The sequence below is a fragment of the Danio rerio genome, chromosome 23 (assembly GCF_049306965.1).
Source record: "Danio rerio strain Tuebingen ecotype United States chromosome 23, GRCz12tu, whole genome shotgun sequence".
NCBI lineage: Eukaryota > Metazoa > Chordata > Actinopteri > Cypriniformes > Danionidae > Danio > Danio rerio.
Genome location: NC_133198.1, coordinates 32,335,949 through 32,356,968, shown reverse-complemented (window position 1 = coordinate 32,356,968; position 21,020 = coordinate 32,335,949). Strand labels below are relative to the sequence as shown.

General features: G+C 34.4%; 1 protein-coding gene across 45 annotated transcripts in view; it reads left to right on the top strand.

Moving 5' to 3' along the window:
• kif1b (kinesin family member 1B) overlaps nucleotides 1-20,786 on the top strand; it is a 109,687-nt gene extending 88,901 nt beyond the window's left edge. For 20 of the 45 annotated variants that reach the window (XM_073938148.1, XM_068216704.1, XM_073938135.1 and 17 more), the window contains 17 exons: nucleotides 626-826; nucleotides 1,418-1,526; nucleotides 1,650-1,716; nucleotides 3,183-3,267; nucleotides 4,506-4,611; nucleotides 5,395-5,421; nucleotides 7,929-8,043; nucleotides 8,129-8,262; nucleotides 10,643-10,704; nucleotides 10,841-10,986; nucleotides 11,079-11,321; nucleotides 13,284-13,355; nucleotides 13,450-13,550; nucleotides 13,637-13,789; nucleotides 14,783-14,975; nucleotides 15,068-15,186; nucleotides 17,870-20,786. In XM_073938148.1, coding sequence (XP_073794249.1) covers nucleotides 626-826; nucleotides 1,418-1,526; nucleotides 1,650-1,716; nucleotides 3,183-3,267; nucleotides 4,506-4,611; nucleotides 5,395-5,421; nucleotides 7,929-8,043; nucleotides 8,129-8,262; nucleotides 10,643-10,704; nucleotides 10,841-10,986; nucleotides 11,079-11,321; nucleotides 13,284-13,355; nucleotides 13,450-13,550; nucleotides 13,637-13,789; nucleotides 14,783-14,975; nucleotides 15,068-15,186; nucleotides 17,870-17,912 — 1,976 coding nt within the window. In that variant the 3' untranslated portion in view covers nucleotides 17,913-20,786. Of the gene's footprint in view, nucleotides 1-625; nucleotides 827-1,417; nucleotides 1,527-1,649; nucleotides 1,717-3,182; nucleotides 3,268-4,505; nucleotides 4,612-5,394; nucleotides 5,422-7,928; nucleotides 8,044-8,128; nucleotides 8,263-10,642; nucleotides 10,705-10,840; nucleotides 10,987-11,078; nucleotides 11,322-13,283; nucleotides 13,356-13,449; nucleotides 13,572-13,636; nucleotides 13,790-14,782; nucleotides 14,976-15,067; nucleotides 15,187-17,869 lie in introns of all 45 variants that reach the window. The other 25 variants (XM_009296828.4, XM_009296826.4, XM_073938153.1 and 22 more) reach the window with 4 other exon arrangements.
• The last annotated feature ends 234 nt before the right edge of the window (nucleotides 20,787-21,020 follow it).

Here is a 21,020-nt window from a genome sequence, read left to right as displayed (position 1 = left end):
TATTTAGCAAAATCTTCTTTAAATTTGTCCAAAAATAGGTTCTTAGCAATGCATATTACTAAGTAAAATAGAGTTTTTGCACGAATAGTACAACGTAAGACTTTTTTGGTTTTGTGGTCCAGGGTCATGTGTGTATATATATATATATATATATATATAACTATTATTAGTTTTAACAACTTATTTCTAATAACTGATTTATTTTATCTTCATCATAATATTTTACTAGATATTTTCAAGATACTAGTATTCAGCTTAAAGTGCGATTTAAAGGCTTAACTAGGTTAATTAGGCAAATCATGGTTTGTTCTGTTGACAATGAGATGGCTTATAATATTGACCTTAAAAATGATTATTTTAGTATGAAAAAATGCTTTTATTCTAGTCAAAATAAAACAAATAATAATATCTCCAGAAGAAAAAAAGCATTATGGTAAAAACTGTGACAAATTCCTTGCTTTGTTAAACATCATTTGGAAAATATTTGAAAAATAAAAAAAAATTGTTACAATAAATGTACAATATAATTTGTTGAGGTCCCTATAACTCAGTCCTTTCCATATCTTTCACTTGTAACTCCATTTTTGTCTTTTTCATTTCACCCCTCCTGGCTCTGCCCGCTCAGATCACGCTCGTAAGATTGAGCTTATCCGTTACCTGATGAGCGGGTATGTTCATGGTCAGGTGTTGGACACATTGTCAGAGCATGCCAACGCTTTGGCCTCCACCGCCGTGGCCAGTCTGGAGGAAGGGGCATATGAGCTGTGCCACTTCCCCTTCCTCCCCATACCCAACTGCCCCGTCTTCAGAGTGCCCCGACACGACGGTTGGTTCAGAGTAGATCAGATCAGCTCTGTGCTGTGTTTTAATGTACCGTGACCCCAATGATACAATCCCAGTAGATGTTCTTTTAAATATAGAGAATCCCCATCCCAGCGACAAGCGTTAAAAGCTTTTTCTTCCATGAGCTGCTTTGTGTCATCTCCCCTCTTTGGTGTAGACAGCAATGACAGTTAGTGCTACTTTAAAGCTGTAGTGCTAATTAAATCACGTTAGGTGTTTTCCTGCTAGCTTCCCTCGACAGGTTTGTTTTTCTTCTTCATTCTTAAGCAAAACAATTCCTTTCCAGTTGTGTTGTAGAAATACAGTGGAGAGTGAGTCACAGTTTTACATCAGGCTGTATTGATTTTCCTGATGTGGTGTACAGTTTCTAGTGGCCCATTTTCCAAAGTCTACATAATGACCCTCCTTAGAGCTGATGCTTTGTGTTTGCTCACATTATGCGACTCATGCTCATATTGTTCATCTGCCATGTTCAGCATTTTACATTGGATATTTATAAAACCTGGCCTTTTTAGTCCAGCAATTAGTCTTCTCGACCATATGGTGCCCTATTAATATTCCACTTTCATTGCAGTGCCAGCCACCAAACTGAACACCATCACCAAGTCCAACCTGGGTCAGTGTGTGAGCAAGTACGACTTGCTGGCCTGGTTTGAGATCAGCGAACTGGAGCCCACTGGAGAGTAAGTCTACTTTAGGTTATATCTACACACAGAATTTCTGGTTCAAACATGTTTTTTACTCAAGCCCGAGCAGTAAGTAACATCTCAAAGAAATTCTTCATGTAAGTTGTGCTGTTTTTGTAGGTATATTCCAGCAGTAGTGGATCATACAGGAGGTCTTCCCTGTCATGGCACATACCTGCTGCACCAGGTACCTATTTTTTCTTTACATGCTTTAATTTATAGGATGTAATGATGGGTGTTATAATGGTTCAATAGATTAGAAGATTGATGGAGAGAATGGTGGATACAATTTACCCAAAAATGATGGGTGAAAAGGTGGAAAGACATATTGATGATGGATGGATGGATGGATGAATGGGTGGATGGATGGATGAAAAGACAATAAATGGATGGAATAATTTAATGATGAATGGATGTACCAATATATTGATGGATAGAGTCGATATTGATATTGATAGATTGGATGGATTTAGGGAACGATATATTAATAAATAGAATGCTGGATGGATGATAAATGGATGGGACAATATATTTATGGATAGATTGATGAATGGATGGATGGATTGAGGGAAAGATATAAAAATAGATATAATGTTTGATGGATGATGAATGGATAGAACAATATATTGATTGGATGGATGGATGGATGAATGGATTGAAAGATATTGATTGATTGGATGGATGGATGGATAGATGGAGGGAAAGATATTAATAGATTGGATGGAGGGAACAATATATTAATATGTAGAATGATAAATGAATGATGAATTGATGGAACAATATATTGATTGATGGATGGATGGATGAATGGATTGAAAGATATTGATTGATTGGATGGATGGATAGATGGAGGGAAAGATATAATGATGGATGGATGATGAATAGATGAAACAATGGATGGATGGATGGATGGATGGATGGAAAGATATTGATAGATTGGATGGATGGAGGGAAAGATATGGATGATGATAGATGATGAATGGATAGAACAATATATTGGTGGATGGATAGAAAGATATATTGATGGATGGATAGAAAGATATTGGATGATATGGATAGATGGAAAGACTACAATGAATGAATGGAATGGATGAACCAATATACTCTATTAATGGATGGAATTATTTTTTGATTAATGGGTGGACGGATGAAAAAATATATATGTATATGGATGGATGGATGAAAATATATTAATAGAATAGATGGATTGAGGGAAACATATAGTAATATATAGAATGATGGATGGATAGAGGAATTGATAGATGGAAATATATTGATAGATTGGATGGATGGGGGAAAGCTATTAATATATAGAATGATGGATAGATGAAAGGATTGATGGAACATTATATTGATGGATGAATGGAAATATATTTTATAAGATGGAAGGATAATGGAAAAATAGATGCAATTCTAATTGCATTTGAATATTAAATTCTGTTATCGATGCATTAAATGTTGATAGATTTGTTCATTGCTTTGCTGCATGACTTTTCTGTCTCTCCTTTCGATGAATATTAAATTCTCTCTGTAGTTGCAGTCAGTAAATCTGTAGTTTAGCCAAAGGATCATGTTCAGTGTCCTCATCCAAGGACATATAAATGATTCAAATTCAGATTGCTTTGAGTAAACCTGTGTGCGGTTTGTTTTCAGGGCATCCAGCGCAGAATAACAGTGACTCTGATCCATGAGAAGGGAAGTGAGCTGCACTGGAAGGACGTCCGAGAGCTGGTGGTCGGTCAGTACACATTCCAACTGCTGTTAGCCAGACATATAACAATATTTAACAAGTCAGTTTATCAATATAATAAACATACACAATGTTGATGTATCGTGGGCACTTTATGAATAGTAATAATTGTTTTTTAGAATATTCAGGTTGTATTTGCAGTGGTCTTCATAACAGTGACAATTAGGTCCGAAATTTTGAAACATTTTCACGTGCTAATGGCGTACAACATTCTGAAATATAATAATAATAATAATAATAATAGACTGAAAATTCTGTCACAATTTAAAAGGATATTGTAAGTTGTTAACACCGCTCCAATAAGTTACATGAAATAAACTAAATTACAAAAGCTTCAATTAATCTTAGTTGATGGTACTTTCTTAGTTAATTCCTAATATTGTGTTAAAATTGTGGTCAAAATCCTAAATAATGGAGTAATTAACTAGTAAAATTCAATAGTTTTTTTTTTATTTTACCAATATGAATAGTAATTAATCTGTTTTTTTCACACTGTTGATTTTAATGCATTAACTAATGTTTACTAACTAACTGTAAAGTGCTACCTATTGTACTTTATTATCCTTTTGCATTTAGTTTTAGTTGAAACGTTTGTTTACTCTGAGCATGTATATACAATAATGCAATGCACTAAAGAATTTTTTGTTATCAGACTGGTTAAAGTAACCCTTTTCTGCTTGGTTAAGTACTAGTATTGTCAAAAATGTTGATAAATGTTGATACTGAAGTATTTAAAATGATTCAGTTTTCCTTTTGTTTACTATCGATACTGGCAATAACAGTAGTCTGACTTTTCACCAGCATGGAAATAATAATTAATAATAATAATAAGATTTTAAATAACATGATATTAAAATAACATGATAAAATAAGATTTTTTTTTTGTAATTTATTGTTTTTGGGACTTAAGGACTGCTGACGTGCCTGATATAAGTAATATGGTGTTGTTATTGTTTTTTTTACCAGCTTATTACTTAATTTGCATACTTTTGATGTTACAGAATTTGATTCCACGGTATTGAAAATTGGTATCGAATATTGATATTTTTCAAGGTATCGAAGTTTGAATTTCCTGTATTGATGACAAAATCAGTCAGTATTTTACCGTGATAAAAGCTTCAGCAGTTAATCGCAACAAGAAAATTGAATATCTGCATTAAGAGCTTTTTTTTAAAACCTATTATAAAGGCCACAACCATCACTGACATTGTGTGTGTGTTTTGTAGGTCGAATCAGGAATAAGCCAGAAGTGGATGATTCAGCCGCAGACGCCGTCTTGTCTCTCAACATCATCTCAGCTAAAAACCTCAAATCCTCCCACAACTCCAGCAGGTACATCTCGTTCCCGTTCACCTTCCAAAATCTAACAACATCAGCACCTTCCTCGAATAAAGGGTCTATTAAATCATGTATGAACCTCAATTTCTGTATCAGAAGCAGCTCGTCTGTTTTTAAACAGAAAAAAAGGTCTGCAAACACACTGTGCTCTCTCTCTAATACAAATGCTTGAAGTGAACTGCTTCTGATTCAGGAGAGTGTGTTGAACATGAGTCACTGCTGCCGTCAGTAAAACACAAGCAATCCTGCAGGAGCATCAGAGACACCTTGTGGACTACAGACAAAATCTATATTTATTATACTCTAAATGTGCATGTTGTGTTTTTTGGTTGCACTTTACAATGAGGTTTCATTAGTTAATGCTAGTTAATCTATTTAATGACGTGAACTAATAATGAACAATCATAGTTGAACATTTGCTAATACATTATTACAATCCAACTTCATGCTTGTTGACATTAGTTAATGCACTGCGAGTTAATATGAACAACGAACAACTTAATTTTCATTAACTAAAGTTAACTAAGACGATACGTACTGTAATAAAAGTATTGTTCATTCTTTGATCATGTTAGTTAATATGTTAACTAATACAACCTTATTGTAAAGTGCTTATTTTATTCTCTTGTTTGTTGGTTTATTTCCTTTGCCTGTTTTTTCTGAATGCTGCTTTCAGTCTTTTTGATTATTTGTGTTGCCTGACTGTTTCTGCTTGTTTTGTCTCTCTTTTGTTCTGGTTTTTCTTCCTGCTGCGGTTGGACTCTTGGTTTTGCTCAGCCTTTGTATTGATAGCGATATTTCTAGGTATCAGAAGCTCTTGCTCATAAAGCATTTTTACGTTAAAAGTGCTTTATGGCTCATTTGTGATCTGTAGGTGTAACAGTAGCAGACTTGTGCTTTTGTGTCTGTGTTTTTTCTGCTTCTCTCTTTACTCATTCTACATTGAAAAAATTACATTGAAGTATTGGTACATGCAAAATCAATCTATACTAGACATTTAAATGATGTTTTAATCTGATAATATATTAAGCATTAAACATTACATACATTATTAAACCTTATGTACTGTTGGGGATGTCTTTATCAACTCTGGGGTGAATATGTCTTAATTTGGCCATAACTTTTTCTCTGTTTAAGCTAGCAGATTTTTTTCTATGACAACTTATTTGGACACATTTTGAGAAGATGGTTTGAATAAAAAAAAAATAATGACAATACATTATTATTGTTCATTTTTATAAATATAAAAATTATATATATATATATATATATATATATATATATATATATATATATATATATATATATATATATAAATATATATATATATACATTTTTTTTTTTAAAGTAGCTGCTTCAGATAATTTCTCACTTTCATTGTTTAATTAAAAACTAAAAAAACTAAAATAGAAAACTAAAATATACAGATGTGCCTTTATAAAAGCTACATTTAAAAATAAAATACTAAAAATGTGCTAAAATATATATTGAATAAAACAATTTTAGAAAATATAAAATTTCTAATAATAACAATAACAATTGAATACAAGATATGCGTATGTGTATCTGTATGCCATTGTAAGTGTGAAATGAAGGCGAGAGAGGAGGATGAGTCACCTGCATCAGTCTTTCTCTCCACGTGTCTGTTCATATAAACACTGTAGACCCGAGTCTCACACACACACACACACACACACACACAGATGGTCTGCTTCAAGCTCACATACATCACTAATGCAGCACCTGACAGCTGTAGTGTCGTGTTCATCACTGTGACTCCAGCACATCAACACACTGTTTAGACAGAGAACCATTACACCTCTGCCTGTCCATTGTAGCACATCCGCTAGCTCAACGTTATTTACTCTAGTATATAGACTAGTGCTTACACAACTGCACTGTCATATGTGGAGTTTGCAGTCAACATGAAATCAAGATCAAGTCTTTTTACTTTCCTAATATAGAATTATTTGTCATGCGTTAAGTATGGAGGTAAAATGAATTGAATTTTGGTCAAATTATGTAAATTATTGTTCATAACGTTTGGTGATTTCTGAAAGCTTTTCAAGTAAGACTCACTGAGACTGTTTTAGTTCATAAAAAATAGTCCAATCAAATAGTATTACTATTATTCAAAAGATTAGTTTGTTTTATATCTTAAAATGCAGTCGGGTAAAGCTGAATTTCAGCTGCCTTTACTTCAGTCTTCAGTGAATTATTTATTTATTTATTTTTAAATATGCTGATTTGATCATTAAGAAACATTTTTATATTTTGTTTTAATGTTAAAAATAGACACTGCTGCTGTTTAAAATTGTTGTAGAAACAGAATTATAGATTCACTAAATTATAATTAAGTGAAAAAGCAGCAAAAACTACATAAAAACAAATATAAAGCATATCTATAGTATCTGTTTTTCATAGACCAAACTACAAAATTAATAATCATTCATAACAATATAAAAAATTAAATATTTAGAACAAACTTGCATAAAAAATGTTTTAAATTTATATGAAATATTTATTAAAAACGCTAAACAGCTCAAACTTTTTGAACAGTAGTGTAATAAACAATGCTACTCTCTATGATCTTGTTGGATGACTATAGTGCTCAGCATAATTGAGAACACTCCATTTTGAAAATTAGTATTTTTATCCATTTCTCAGAGAATATAGGCAATGTATTTTGGTACATTTAAACAAAACAGATTTATCAAACAGATATATTTATTAAAATAATATTTTAGTCACCAAACGTATTTAGAAATTGAAAGATAATACAATTAAATTCAAGCAAAAATATTGCTAAAATAAATTTCAACCCACAAAACCCAACCCAACTAAATTTTTCATATTTTTTGCTTCTCTTACTTTTTTTTCTTATTTGTAAAATTTGTATTTAATATTTTCCTATAACATAAATTTGGGTGTACTAGTTTGTTTATGACAGTTATCGTAAGTTATTTTGTTAGGTAAGCTCCAGATTTGGCTTCAGTTCTGTCTAATTTAATGTATATCCACAAATATAATATTCTATAGCTTCATATTAAAAATATGAATTTAAAAGATAGATTTGTGAGGGGTGTGCTTGTAAATGCTGAGCACTGTAAATAAACTCTGTGCCTCTTATTTTGTAATTCTATTAATTTTCAGATATGAAAGGGCTTGCAAATATGATTTCATGTTGCCTTTTAATCACATTCTCACTCAAACAATAGTGAACAACTAATCACTTCAGCACCAGCAGATTTCTGAGAGATGATCCTATTGTTTTATGTAGTTTCTATAATGTTCTATTTCTGCCTGTTTAGGACGTTCTACCGGTTTGAGGCCGTGTGGGACAGTTCTCTGCACAACTCTCTCCTACTGAACCGCGTCACTCCATACGGAGAGAAGATCTACATGACCCTGTCTGCCTATCTGGAGGTCAGCTCTGACTCTTTCAGTGTATTAAAGGGAAAGCTGTAACCACCGTATGTGTTACTGACTTGTACAGTATGTGCTTCTGCAGCTCGATCACTGCATCCAGCCTGCTATCATCACCAAGGACATCTGTATGGTCTTCTACTCCAGAGATGCCAAGATCTCGCCTCCTCGCTCGCTGAGAAACTTGTTTGGCAGCGGCTACTCCAAAACCCCGGACTGGTAAAAATAAAAATTCAAAAACATTTTCAGTGATATTAAATTAACTCTGCATTCATATGCACATGCAAATTCAACAGGTCATGGAATTTTGTGGAATTATAAAATGTTGATTCCTAAAATTAAAAGTTAGGAAAAAAAATTTTTCAAGTCATGGAATATCCAGCCTGATCTCACAAGAAAATGTAACTATTTTATATTTTGTCAGTTCAGTCGCTAACTCACACAAAGTTGTACGAGTTCAGTTGTGCAAAAATGTCGGATTTTTAAAAAAAGGCATGGCACCAAACCTTGAGGGATGAGCAAATCGTACTAAATTGTATGAATTAGATTGTACAAATTCATACAAATTAGCCACTAAAGCAAAAGTTACAAATTGTCGAGAGATAGTATTGAATTTATCAGGGATTTTTGTTTGTCACTTTAAATTTTAGTTTCCATGTGCAGGCTTCCTTCTAGTGGTACGTGGAGGAATCGCTGAAAAATTTAAGTAAAAAAACAAACACACTTTTAACCCTTTTACGGATACTATAACACCGGTGTGATCAGTTATATGATTTCAATAGGCTAAACTTCTAATGTTTGTTATGAATTCAATCATTTGAAACTAATTTCCCCCCCATATTGGTAACGGTTGTTGGGGGAGTATCCTGTATTTTTACATCCCAATGATGACAGGTGTAATTTATTTACTTGCTTTTCTAACCCACAAAGCCTACTCTAATGCGCAGTAAGCGGATCTAATTTCTAATTTAAATATGTAAATCCAGTTCATATATTTTAAACAAGTTAATGTTTAGATAAGTCAAACTGTATATAAATGCAACATATATTTTAAAATTTATCAAAAAGAGTTTATATATAAATATGATGACATATAGACTGTTTTTATGAGGTCAAAGGAACATTTCCAGGTTTTGATGAATGGGCTTCTTTATGATAATACTTTACATTTAAGTACAGTGGTTTACTTTTCACTTTTTAAGAACAGTGACATTTTAAATGACATTTTAAAACTTTTAAAAGAACGTTTTAATTTAAACTTTAAAGTTTTATTTATTTTTTACCTGTAAGCACAGTACAGTGTTAATGTTCAAACTATTTCTAATGTTTAAAGTGGCTGACAATAAAAAAAAAAAAAATAATAATAATTAATTTGCTATGTTTTTGAACTGTGCAGAGCTGCAGATGCTTAATTAATTAGACCTATTATGCTACTGTATTTCAATACCAGTTATTATGTTGGTACTTGGATAGACAACTGTTTTTCTGAGGTGGTACTTAGTGAAAAAAGTTTGAGAACCACTGATCTATACCATATATATATACCATATATATACCACACCTATTGTTATGATAATATATATATATATATATATATTACCTCCATTTAATTAATTTCACACTTATCAGCTGGCATTTAAGTCAAATACAGTCATCAAACTTTACCTGTTAATTAAGGCTGACATGTAAAGATAACATTAACTTTAGGAGCTTTGGATTCAAAATGACTGGGTTTTAGGTAGGTATGTAGGTAAGGATGGTGAAACTATATTGTCCCAGTTAGGGAAATTTGTCTTGAGCTCTTGCCCTCAGCTGCAGTCATCACATACATAAAAAACAATACAAACATACAAAAAACAAACGAGTATATAAAAAAATTAGACTCTCACCTCCAAAAAGTTACATACCCACCTCTATAAATACACCTAAATAAACAACCATAAAATACAACTAGTCTAAGCCACCACTATTTAATAGCTTAATGCTAACCAGATAAAAAGAGTTTTTATATCTATTAATCATCAGCAAAGTACTTTAAACCTTTTCCCTAAAAGTAACAACTCATACTCGTTATGCAGAACATGTGATAAGTCACATACAATTTGTTTAGCATGTCTTAATGTGTCCTGTTCATAAATATGCTGCAGTGACATCTGTTCTGATACACCAACACAAAGTAAATTTACAAAGTAGATGACAGAAAAGTTAAATGTTAAAGGTTTGTAGGTTAAGAGGTAAATTATCCCCTGTTGATCTGATAGGGGCTATGAAAGTGCTGCAAAATTAAATTCAAGCTAAAACATTTCAATGTATATTACATTATGCTAGCGTATATTATAGGTCATATTAATAAACACATATTATAAATTCCACTTTTTGGTTGTGTAAGGCAGGGAAGAGACGGTAAGCTAAAATGCTAAAGCTAACATCTTGATGTTGGTCAAAAAATAATGTTGATGGTAAATGTAAAATTTCATTTCAAATTTTCATTGCACATGAAATTTTCATTAAAAAGTCTTCTCTCCGCTTAGTCTTCAAATTGCTTTGTTTAAAAAACAAAAGAACCTTTGCTAAATGTTTTCTGATGTTTCCATTGTAGTAATAAAGTGACTGGAGTCTATGAGCTGAGCTTGTGCAAGATAGCAGACACCGGAAGCCCAGGTAAACCTTTCCTAAAACTACTAACATTTGGTGTTTGAAATTCTGAAGAACTGCACAAGTGACAATATTCTGTTCAGCGATTATTGTGTATATTATTAGGTCTTCTGTGTGACTCATTGTGGCTGTTTGTTGTCAGGTATGCAGCGGCGCAGACGGAAGGTTCTGGACACGTCAGTGGCATATGTGCGTGGAGAGGAGAATCTGGCCGGCTGGAGACCCCGAGGAGACAGTCTGATCCTGGAGCACCAGTGGGAGCTGGACAAAATGGAGCAGCTGCATGAGGTGAGGACACTAGAAAAGAAAACCAAGCTCTAGGCTGCCTGTGCTTATCTGTAATCTCCAGACCCTCATCTCCATGTGCGTGTGTTTGCCAGGTGGAAAAGACGCGTCACTTGCTTCTGCTGCGTGAGAAGCTGGGAGAAACACCTCCACCTAAATCTCTGAGCGAGTCTCTGTCCCCCAGCCTGAGCAGCGGGACCCTCAGCACCTCCACCAGCATCTCCTCCCAGATCTCCTCCACAACTTTCGAGAGTGCCATCACCCCCAGCGAAAGCAGCGGCTATGACTCCACGGACATCGAGAGCTTGGTGGATCGAGAGAAGGAGCTGGCCACTAAGGTAAGTGCCACTTATTATTCTCCTCTGACATCAGCAAAACATGTTCACTCACAGAAATGATGCTCGCTGGAGATTTTCTCTTCTTCTGGCCACTCTCTGTAAAACACTAGAGATGGCTATTTATGAACATCCAGACTGATCAGCAGTTTCTGGAACACTCAGACCAGCCTGTTTGACACCAGCAACAATCACCTTTCTTATTCATTCTGATGCTCAGTTTGAACTGCAGTATCATCTTGACTGTCTTCATGCTTCAATGCATCACGTTGCTGTCATGTGATTGGCTGATTAGATATAGCCGAGTAGATTTTTCTGATACAGTGGCCTGTAAATGTAATCATTTCAGTCCAGTGTCATTAGAGGATATTTCATCAGCATAAGTGTTCTAATCAATGGAATCCAATGATTCATTTAGTTTGCTTAAAAATCTATATTTCTCATTTTCGTTGTATATTTTGCTGGATTTTACCATGTTTGTGATGCCACAAAGCCACAAAATCTCTACAAAGTAGTGTCCAAGTTATTTTTACAATAATTCAAATGGTTGAATGGATTATAGTCTAATAATAGCCATATAAAAGTTTGATGTGAGTAAAAACTTATATTAAATAAATAAATATATATATTTTTTCTTTTTTTTTCTCTGTCTCTTATGATCATTAAGAATTTATGTATTTGTTATTTAAATACAATAAATATTTTTATTTGTACTGTATTTAGATCAAATGCATGTTTATAGTTTTCTGTTTTAGATATTTTAAATTGTACTAAGCTGGATTTTTATTATCAGGCTTTGCTGCATTTTTAAATCATGTCAGAAATCAATCAATTACACTGACTTGGTGCAGATGACACTTATCATTACAGTTATTTTCCAACTGCTTACACACAAAATCTTTTCTTGTCACACGATTTCTGAAACATCTCACTCAAAATGCAAAACTATGCTGCAAATCTCCAAAACCAGAAGCTATTTTTCAGCCTTGAACTTGGTTTTCATTGGCATGAAACTCTTTTTTTCAAAACTCTACACACAATTCTCTACCTAAAACACAAAACTCTAACGAGAAACCACTTACTTTCTTTTTCCAAACACAACCAATCAAAATACCACACTTATCCACTGGACCACACACACACACACACACACACACACACACACACACACACACACACACACACACACACACAAAAGCTCTCTCTTTCTCCTCACATGTGCAAACACTAATTTCTTAACTGATCTTTAAACAATCACTGATTTAGTCTATTATAGGCCAAAGGTAATGGGACACTGGGCTATTCTGGTCCAAAAAAAAAACTGTTTTTCCACCCATCCAAAATTTGTGATTATGTACATAGCACATATTCACCTTTTCTAAATCCTAACTTCCTAGAAAAAAAAACAGAGAAATTCTTTTGAGCCCAGTGCTGTAAAGTGTATGATGGGTAAACCTATGCCTGCATGATGCTCCTGTAGGAAATGGACATTTTGTATGCTGTTTATACCAGTAATGTTTGGCCTGATAAACAGTTTTTGTTTCTTCATTGCATTGGTGTTTACAGTGTACCTGTTCCCCCTCTCAATATATTACCGTCACTGTATTGAATTGTAGATATCAGCCTATAAAGAGCTAAGAGCTTTAGATTTAGAACAAAAGTGTTTACATGCTGTGTCCAAAAGTGTTACATTATGAAAGAAGTGTTTGCCATTTAATGCAAATGTTTCATTCTGATGTGTTTATGACATTTTGAATGCAGTGTAACATTTTGAAGGAAATGTGAGGCATTTTGCATTTTGTGTGTGCAGTTTTGAGAATTGTGTGTAGAGTTTTGTAAAAAAGGGGACACTGTTTTGAAAACATGTGAAAGCAGTTGAAAATAACTGTAACTCTTATTGAAGATAAGTATACTTACAGTTTTGTGAAAACCATGACATGCATATGTGTGTTAATTCTTTTACAGTGCCTCCGTCTCCTGACACACACTTTCAACAGTGAATACAACCAAATGTGCAACAGCATTAGTGACTGCAAGGTAACTTGGACTAAAACAATATAAAAAATGCAGTTTTGTTTGAATTGGAACATATCAGCTTTGATAATCTTGAATAAAACGGTGTGTGTATCAGTTTTCAGATATCTCTCCTATGGGTCGGGATCCATCAGTCAGTAGTTTCAGCAGTGCCACCCTCACACCCTCCTCCACCTGCCCCTCGCTCTCAGACTCCAGGTACACACTTCACACGCAAAAGCACTATTACTTCAAATTACAAGCTTCAAAAAGTCAAATATTCTACAATCCTCTGTTTTATCCAGGACCCCTGAAGCAAACTCTCGTGCAACCAGCCCCTCAGGCTCAGACTATGAGAACTTCCCCATGGTGCCCATTCTGGAGACGTCCTACCTGGCCCGCGCCGGCAAACACGAGTTCCTCAACCTTGTGCCTAACATAGAGGAAATGAGGCCTGGGTGAGGGTTTGGATATTTTTGGATTTAGTATTGTGTTTAAGGCAAGACACTGCAGGTGTTTTGTAAAAACAAAAGAACTAGTTGTCGACAGTCTTCCCTAGATTAATAGTTTACATATCGGTGATTTCTTGCAAGTTTTTTACAATTTTATATGTAATATGCAAATGAGGCATTCATTTGCATACATTACTTGCACAGATGTCAGAATTTTTGTTTTTCAGAATTTTTTTCTCACATTAGACTTCCAAGGTTTTTACAGTATTACTTATTACCTCTCCATAATTCAGAAAACACTGCCAAACATTTTTTTCACAATGTTTAGTTGAATACATTTTTTTATAATCAGCAAAAATATATATTTACAATTGTATTATTATTATTATTATTATTATTATTATTATTATTATTATATACATTTGAATGCAGCTGTATTAAACTACATTTATGTATGTGTGTGTATATATATATATATATATATATATATATATATATATATATATATATATATATAGACCATTTTTATGTTGTGATGTCATTGGCCCATGAACATTTCCTGCTTGTCCACAAACTCCAACAAAAGGCAATGCAATCATAACGTAATGTTACAACAGCTGCCATAAAATTATTAATCAATATTTGGACCTTTTGGGATTCTCGGAAGCTATGTAAATTAAAAATGTAACGCATGAAATATGTTAGGACCATTATCATTATTTACATCCCTCAAAATGGTTTATATAAAAATATATGTATAGTAATGGAAATCTACAGACACACATTGGTAGTGTGCTAAAGGAAACATTTAAAAGTTTTTTTTACATTTTCTTTTATTTCCAATCAACCGAAAAAAAACACTCTATGACATGCCAAAAAGCCTAAAATCTCAAAACTGACAAGATAAGTGTTTTGCCTGCAGTGTCTAATTAAGACTAGTGGAGTTAAACTGTAGCTAAACACGTTAAAAATGTTGTGAACTGACCATTTCTGCTGCAGGTCTGTGGTGTCCAAGAAGGGCATCTTGAATTTCATGGAGCCCCGCTCGAACACCTGGGTGAAGCACTTTGTGGTGGTGCGTCGGCCGTATGTGTTCATCTACAACAATGACAAGGACCCTGTGGAGAGAGGAGTGCTGAACTTATCCACTGCACAGGTGGAGTACAGTGAAGACCAGCAGGCCATGCTCAAGGTAAAGCCTTACTCGCTGTCTGGAAATCAACTACATTATTACCATACATGTCAGCTGAATGTCTGATTGTGCTTGTTTTACATGCTTTGCAGACGCCTCATACATTTGCCATGTGCACCAAACACAGAGGAATCCTGCTTCAGGCCAACAATGACAAAGACATGAACGACTGGCTGTATGCCTTTAACCCACTGCTAGCAGGAACAATAAGGTATATGCGCCAACTTTGCTGTTATTTTACTCTCAGTTAATCCAGCCTTGATTACATTTTTCTGGTTATTTCTACATTTCTTTTAGTTATAATTTTTTTTATCATCATTATTTATACACCAAAATGTATACATCACAACATCAATGAGTTAAACAAATGGTTAAATAAAGATCAGGACACACCAAGTCTTTTAAATACACATTTAGTCCAAGAATGATTATATTAATTGGAAAAATAAGAAGATCAAATTTAGTTCTGAGAAAAAATTCTGTCATTGACTAAGTTTACACGCAACTTCTCACATTGTTAAAATATGTATACAAATTATACATGACTTTTGTACAGGCGATCATATTAAACTGTATTGTACGCAAGTTTTAATCACAGTAAGTAGGTATATAAAAACTTTAAGTACCGATCTAAATGACTAATATTGCTTAGATGAAAGTATCAGAAACACATGATGTCTTCTTCCTAAAGTTGGAACAATTTGACCAGTTTAATAAAACGTGGGACCCATTTAGAAATATGTCCAAGAACATGTTTTCTTGTCAGATTTAGACTGTGTCTTTGTTCCAGCAAATGTATTTTAGTTTAGTGTGTGATACAGGTTGCACAATTTTAGTTGTTGCTAAGCAACATTATTATTTACCTTTTTTTTGTTTGATTTCTGTAGTCTCCCACCGCATTTGCTATTGAAACATACAACAACATGGCAGCGTCAGCGAGCAGGGAAGAACTTGGAGAAATATTGCACTCTTTGAAGTGGAAAAAAAAAAACAAGGACGCACAAACACACCCGCCAAATAAACTGCATAATTCAGGGCTCTAAGTCACGCATTCCCTGTTAGACACACACATTTGAAACTGCGGGCCACACCATGTATTTCTCACAGTAAGAAGTAATAGATAAAACATTTAATGGAGAAGTTGCGCATATGAAAGGAACAGTTGGATGCTGAAATCCAATGTTGCTGTTTTTGGATAAAGTACATGATCTAGAACAGGGGTGGCCAACCCTGTTCCTGGAGAGCCGCATTCCTGCAGATTTCATTTGCTACCCATATCAAACACACCTGAACCAATTAATTAGGACCTGAACACCACGTGATAATTACAGGCAGGTGTGTTTAATAAGGGTTGCAACTGAAATCTGCAGGAAGGCGGCTCTCCAGGAACAGGGTTGGCCACCCCTGATCTAGAAAGACCAGAAAACGATCAGTACTTTTCAATATCAACACTGACAAACTCGCTCAATGCACTAGACTGATTTACCAGATGCAGTGACTCAACACAAATTAAAGCAATACAATACAGGCCACTGGCCTAATAGAAGTACTTTATATGAACTAATGTAACACAAAATAAACATGATAATACCTCTGAATTGCATGTTTTTTTTTAAATAAACAAATAATATAAATAATCTTGAAAAAAGGTCCCCTTTTAACTATCATACTGTAATTGTTCAGTGTAATTGTATAAAACGGTTTAATTTAAATGATCATTATTATATATGTCTTGGTTACAACTGTAAATAGATCTTGTTACATTTAATCTTTAAATAACAGCATTTTTCTTGAGCATTGTTATATCCTATAATTAATTAGAATTATGAAGAATATATATTTTGGTTAAACTCCAAGCTTTTTTTCCTGGGAGGGGATCAATTAAAATTGTAAATTGGTGATTGTTTTAAAAAGGCCATATCGCCCAGCCTTATTATGTACTTTATTTTATTTCATTATCCATGTTTTATTTCATTATGTGTTCAGTATGTCCTTATGTTGATATTGTTTATACAATTTTAGCAGGGTTTAATGCTAAGGATTTTTTCTACTTGCCCGATCAGACCAGTGGTTCAGATTTTTACTTGCCCTGCCAATATTTTCAATAACAGTTACTAGTTATTTCTTAGCCGCAAAAAAAATGTGTCAAAATGTTTGTAAATCTAGAATTTAAATATATATATTTTTTAATTTAATAAATGTATAATGAGCAAAATTCAAAGTGTTTTGCAAACAAAAGTAGCAAAATGTGCAGGCATTTTATTGCACAACAAAAGATGGCTGACCTGCCAAACTGACGGCAAACTACAAAACATCACTTCATTTTTTTAGTTGTGGTGTACCCTCGTAAATGTCTGCTTCCATGACATTAGAAACAAATGTTTTCCTTTAGCATCCTCACTTGATGTTGCTGCCATGTTGCTGTCACTTCGCTGTACTGGTTGTTACGGAATAAATAACGTGCTCACAACATCCAATCAGATAAGAGGAACTGAGAAGGTAGCATTTGAAGACTTAAAAACACAAACTGTTTCTCGATTCTCACTGTTTTTGCACACAATTGACAAATAGTCACAGGCAAATTAAACTTTAGTGACAGGGCATCAGTGGCCCGATTGGGCCAGTAACAATATTGTCTACTGTGCCGAGCATCTCACACGCTGTCCCCGGGCCATCAGGCAGTCCTTATTGCTCTGTTTAGTATAATTAATTTTGTCCTTTTCCTGTAATTTGCCATAAAATCCATACCTAAAAAAAAAACAAAGGAAAAAAAAACCCAAAAAATGTTTACCTCCTTGACTAAAGTCCATCAGCAGTCACATTCACTTCTTTGTAAATGTTTTTTGTTGATGTTGTTGTGCGCTGTCCTTCTGACTCTCTATGTTCTCCTGCAGGTCGAAGCTTGCAAGGAGACGGTCTGGTGTGATGAAGAACTGAGTGATCACACACACACACACATGCAGAGATAGTGCTCTTTTTCTCTCTGTCTACCTTTACAGCGTACCAAGTGTGTTAACACTTCTAAATCTTTGTGCTTCTTGACGGTTTCTCTTGTATGTAGACCTGTGGCTCTGTTCTCCTCTCCAGCAAATGAACTTTCAGTTCCTCTTCTCCTCCTCCTCCTCCCTCTCTATTGTGTTATTATTGATCGGATTTATTCTGTCTTCAGTTTTCGTTCTTTGTCATAACTGAACCTCCTTCGAGTTGCATGTTGTAATAGTCTGTTTGTGTGTGCACGAATCTTCAGAGCAGGTTCTGCTTCTCTTCAGTTCATTTTTACAGTGTTGTCTGCCAGGAACATCTTACCCACAACCCTCAGGAGAAAGTCAGTTTGCTATAAACCCCTATGGCATTAAGGTTGAAGAAAATAAATAAGAATAGTATAATAATATATCAAATATTCCACATTTAAAGGTTTAAAAAAATCAACTTTCTCTCACAAATAGCGTTGCTCCAAATAGCGCAGAAAAAAATTGAATTTTCAGATGGACCAAAGCACTTCTTCGAGATGCTTAATTTTCTAAAAGAGGCTGAAATTGACTATTAAACTGAATGTTCTCGCAGTATTGGATTTGCTAAATCAAAGCTAGCAATGATAGTGGGTATGTTGACCGTGTACATACAGCCCATTGGCCCAGCCTGATGCAGTGTATTTGCTTGACATAAATTCCACATATGAAGGACGTAAAACACGCCATTTAGCAAAGTGCAGTATCTAATCATGATGTACATGAAGGAAAGATGACCATGAGCTCTCATATCACTCTTTCAGTAGCCTACAGGAATATTCTGCTCGATTTCCTCAGTAGATTAGCTTAAGAAAATAAAATGGTGCAAAAGAATTACCTTAGACACACAGAACAACTGACCGAATGAATCCCATTTGTACATAACCTTCAGGATTACTGCGCTTATCGCTCTTCATGAGTTTCTGTCCTTACTGTATTACTGGAATGCCATTTTTGGCGGGCTGTTCGTCTCATCTGAAGTGAGATGCTGATTTGATTGGTTACGGTTACGCAGATATTCACATTTGCAGAGGAATTTCCGATCAGCAGGATCATTAAACCAGCCTTTTTGAAGAAGAGTAGGACTTTTAAATATGAGTGCGCATTTACCACATATCTCTTAACTTATTTTTATTAACAAGCGATCAGTGTTTTACATTATACAAACGAAGACAAGAAGGGCACTTTTTCCTCATTTATAGTCTTATTTATTTACTCGGACCACTAAAAGCGTTTCATCACTGTCAGTGGATGTAAACTGGGCCACTTGTGCAGTTCACTGCGGCGCAGTGAGGGAAAAGGGATGGTATGTTGTCTAATTTTAATAGTTGACTAGATGAAAAAACCTTTAAATGCTGTCTGAAATTGTCCTTTAAAATAAGCATTTTTTCAGGCTCCTGTGTGTGTTCAGTAATATCACGTTTATGGCAAAGAATAAGTCCGTTTCCTGGTCTTTAAAGGACATCACAAACAAAGGAAGCTGGAAAAATGTTGATTTTCGATGGAAATTTCAGACGGCACTTAGAGGCTGAAGAACTCTTCAGTGTTTCTTTTGAAGATCTTTACCTTGTATGTTTGAACACATGCAGTTTAGATGTAAGTGCTGAAGTTAGCAGTGATCCAGTTTGATTTTCGGCAAACAACATTCCTCTGGCCAGACAACCAGCAGGAACTGATGACTGCTACAGAAGTGCTGATCACTGATATGAAGTCAATAAGCTCGCTTTAGTGCATTTTCACAGGAAACGCATGAAAACGACTCTGAATCTCTGAAAGTCCTCGGGTCAGCCAGCCTGCAGGCCTCATCGGAGCTGTTGGATTGTTAAGAAATCTGTGAAAATGTTCTGATTTGGCACATAAGGAGCATGGAGAGTTAATGAAGGTTAGCGTTTATCTAATTTTATGAGTTAATGTTACTTTTTTGGCCAGAGCAAAGGTTTTCTGATATATTTTTAACAATCTTTGTTGAGTGGCTTCACTGACTAATGTGACATTCATAATGAATTTCCATTAACTGTATTTATTGTTTTGCAATGTATATATTAGTTTGCAGCTCTTTGCACATAATATGCGTTTATACAAACTAACAACAGAACAAATAAAGCTTGAATTATGTTTTTTGTTTTCTGGAATGGAAACCAAATGGAGTGTGGTGTTTATGGAAATGGACTTTGAATGTATTTTGAGTTCCACTAAATGCATGAATTATCTGATGAGATATGACAAATATAGGGACTGACATGTTGCTGTGCTTCTTATTTCTTGAAATAGGAAATGGATGATGTTACATGGGCACTTTTTCCACATTTAGTCTAGAGTTGCGATGAGGCTTGTGCGTTTTAATTTCTAACATCAGGGAATATGTTTTCTAAAAATATAGCATTGTTTTACTGGCACGGTCATTTCTCTCTTTCTTTTTTTCCGCTCACTCATGCATTTTTTTCTCCCATGCTGCCTTTGAAGCAACCCTGGCATTACTGTATCACCTCACGTTTCCAGATGAACATCGTTCCCTCTCATTGTGATGAAACGACAGAAACAGTTTAGCTGTGGCATTAACACTGTACATTATTTGTCAGATTGGCTTCATTTTCATACTTATTTTGTAAATATTTCATGTTGTATGGAACTTGGATTAAAATGTAAATATGTCTCCTGTATTTGTAATAATTATAATCCATTCGCTGTATAGCCTAGACGTGTAATGCATATATCTTAATTCTGTGTATGGTAATCTTGCACCATTGACCTGTTTAGTGAATGAGGTAAAAAAATAAAATTACAACCAGTGCATTAGACAGAGGGCAGATCTCTTTTTGTGTCGTTCTTTCTCCTTACTCGACACTTGCGTTATGTTTATGATGCATTATATAATGTTAGTGTTTAAAGGTTTAATTGGTGACTTTGCCTATTTATTATTTTTTTTTTACTTTTCTAAATTGATATTGCTAGTAACTGTCAGATTTTTTTTATTTATGTATATGGAAATACTGGACAGTTAATTAGGTACACCTTACTAGACCCCCTTTTGCCTGCA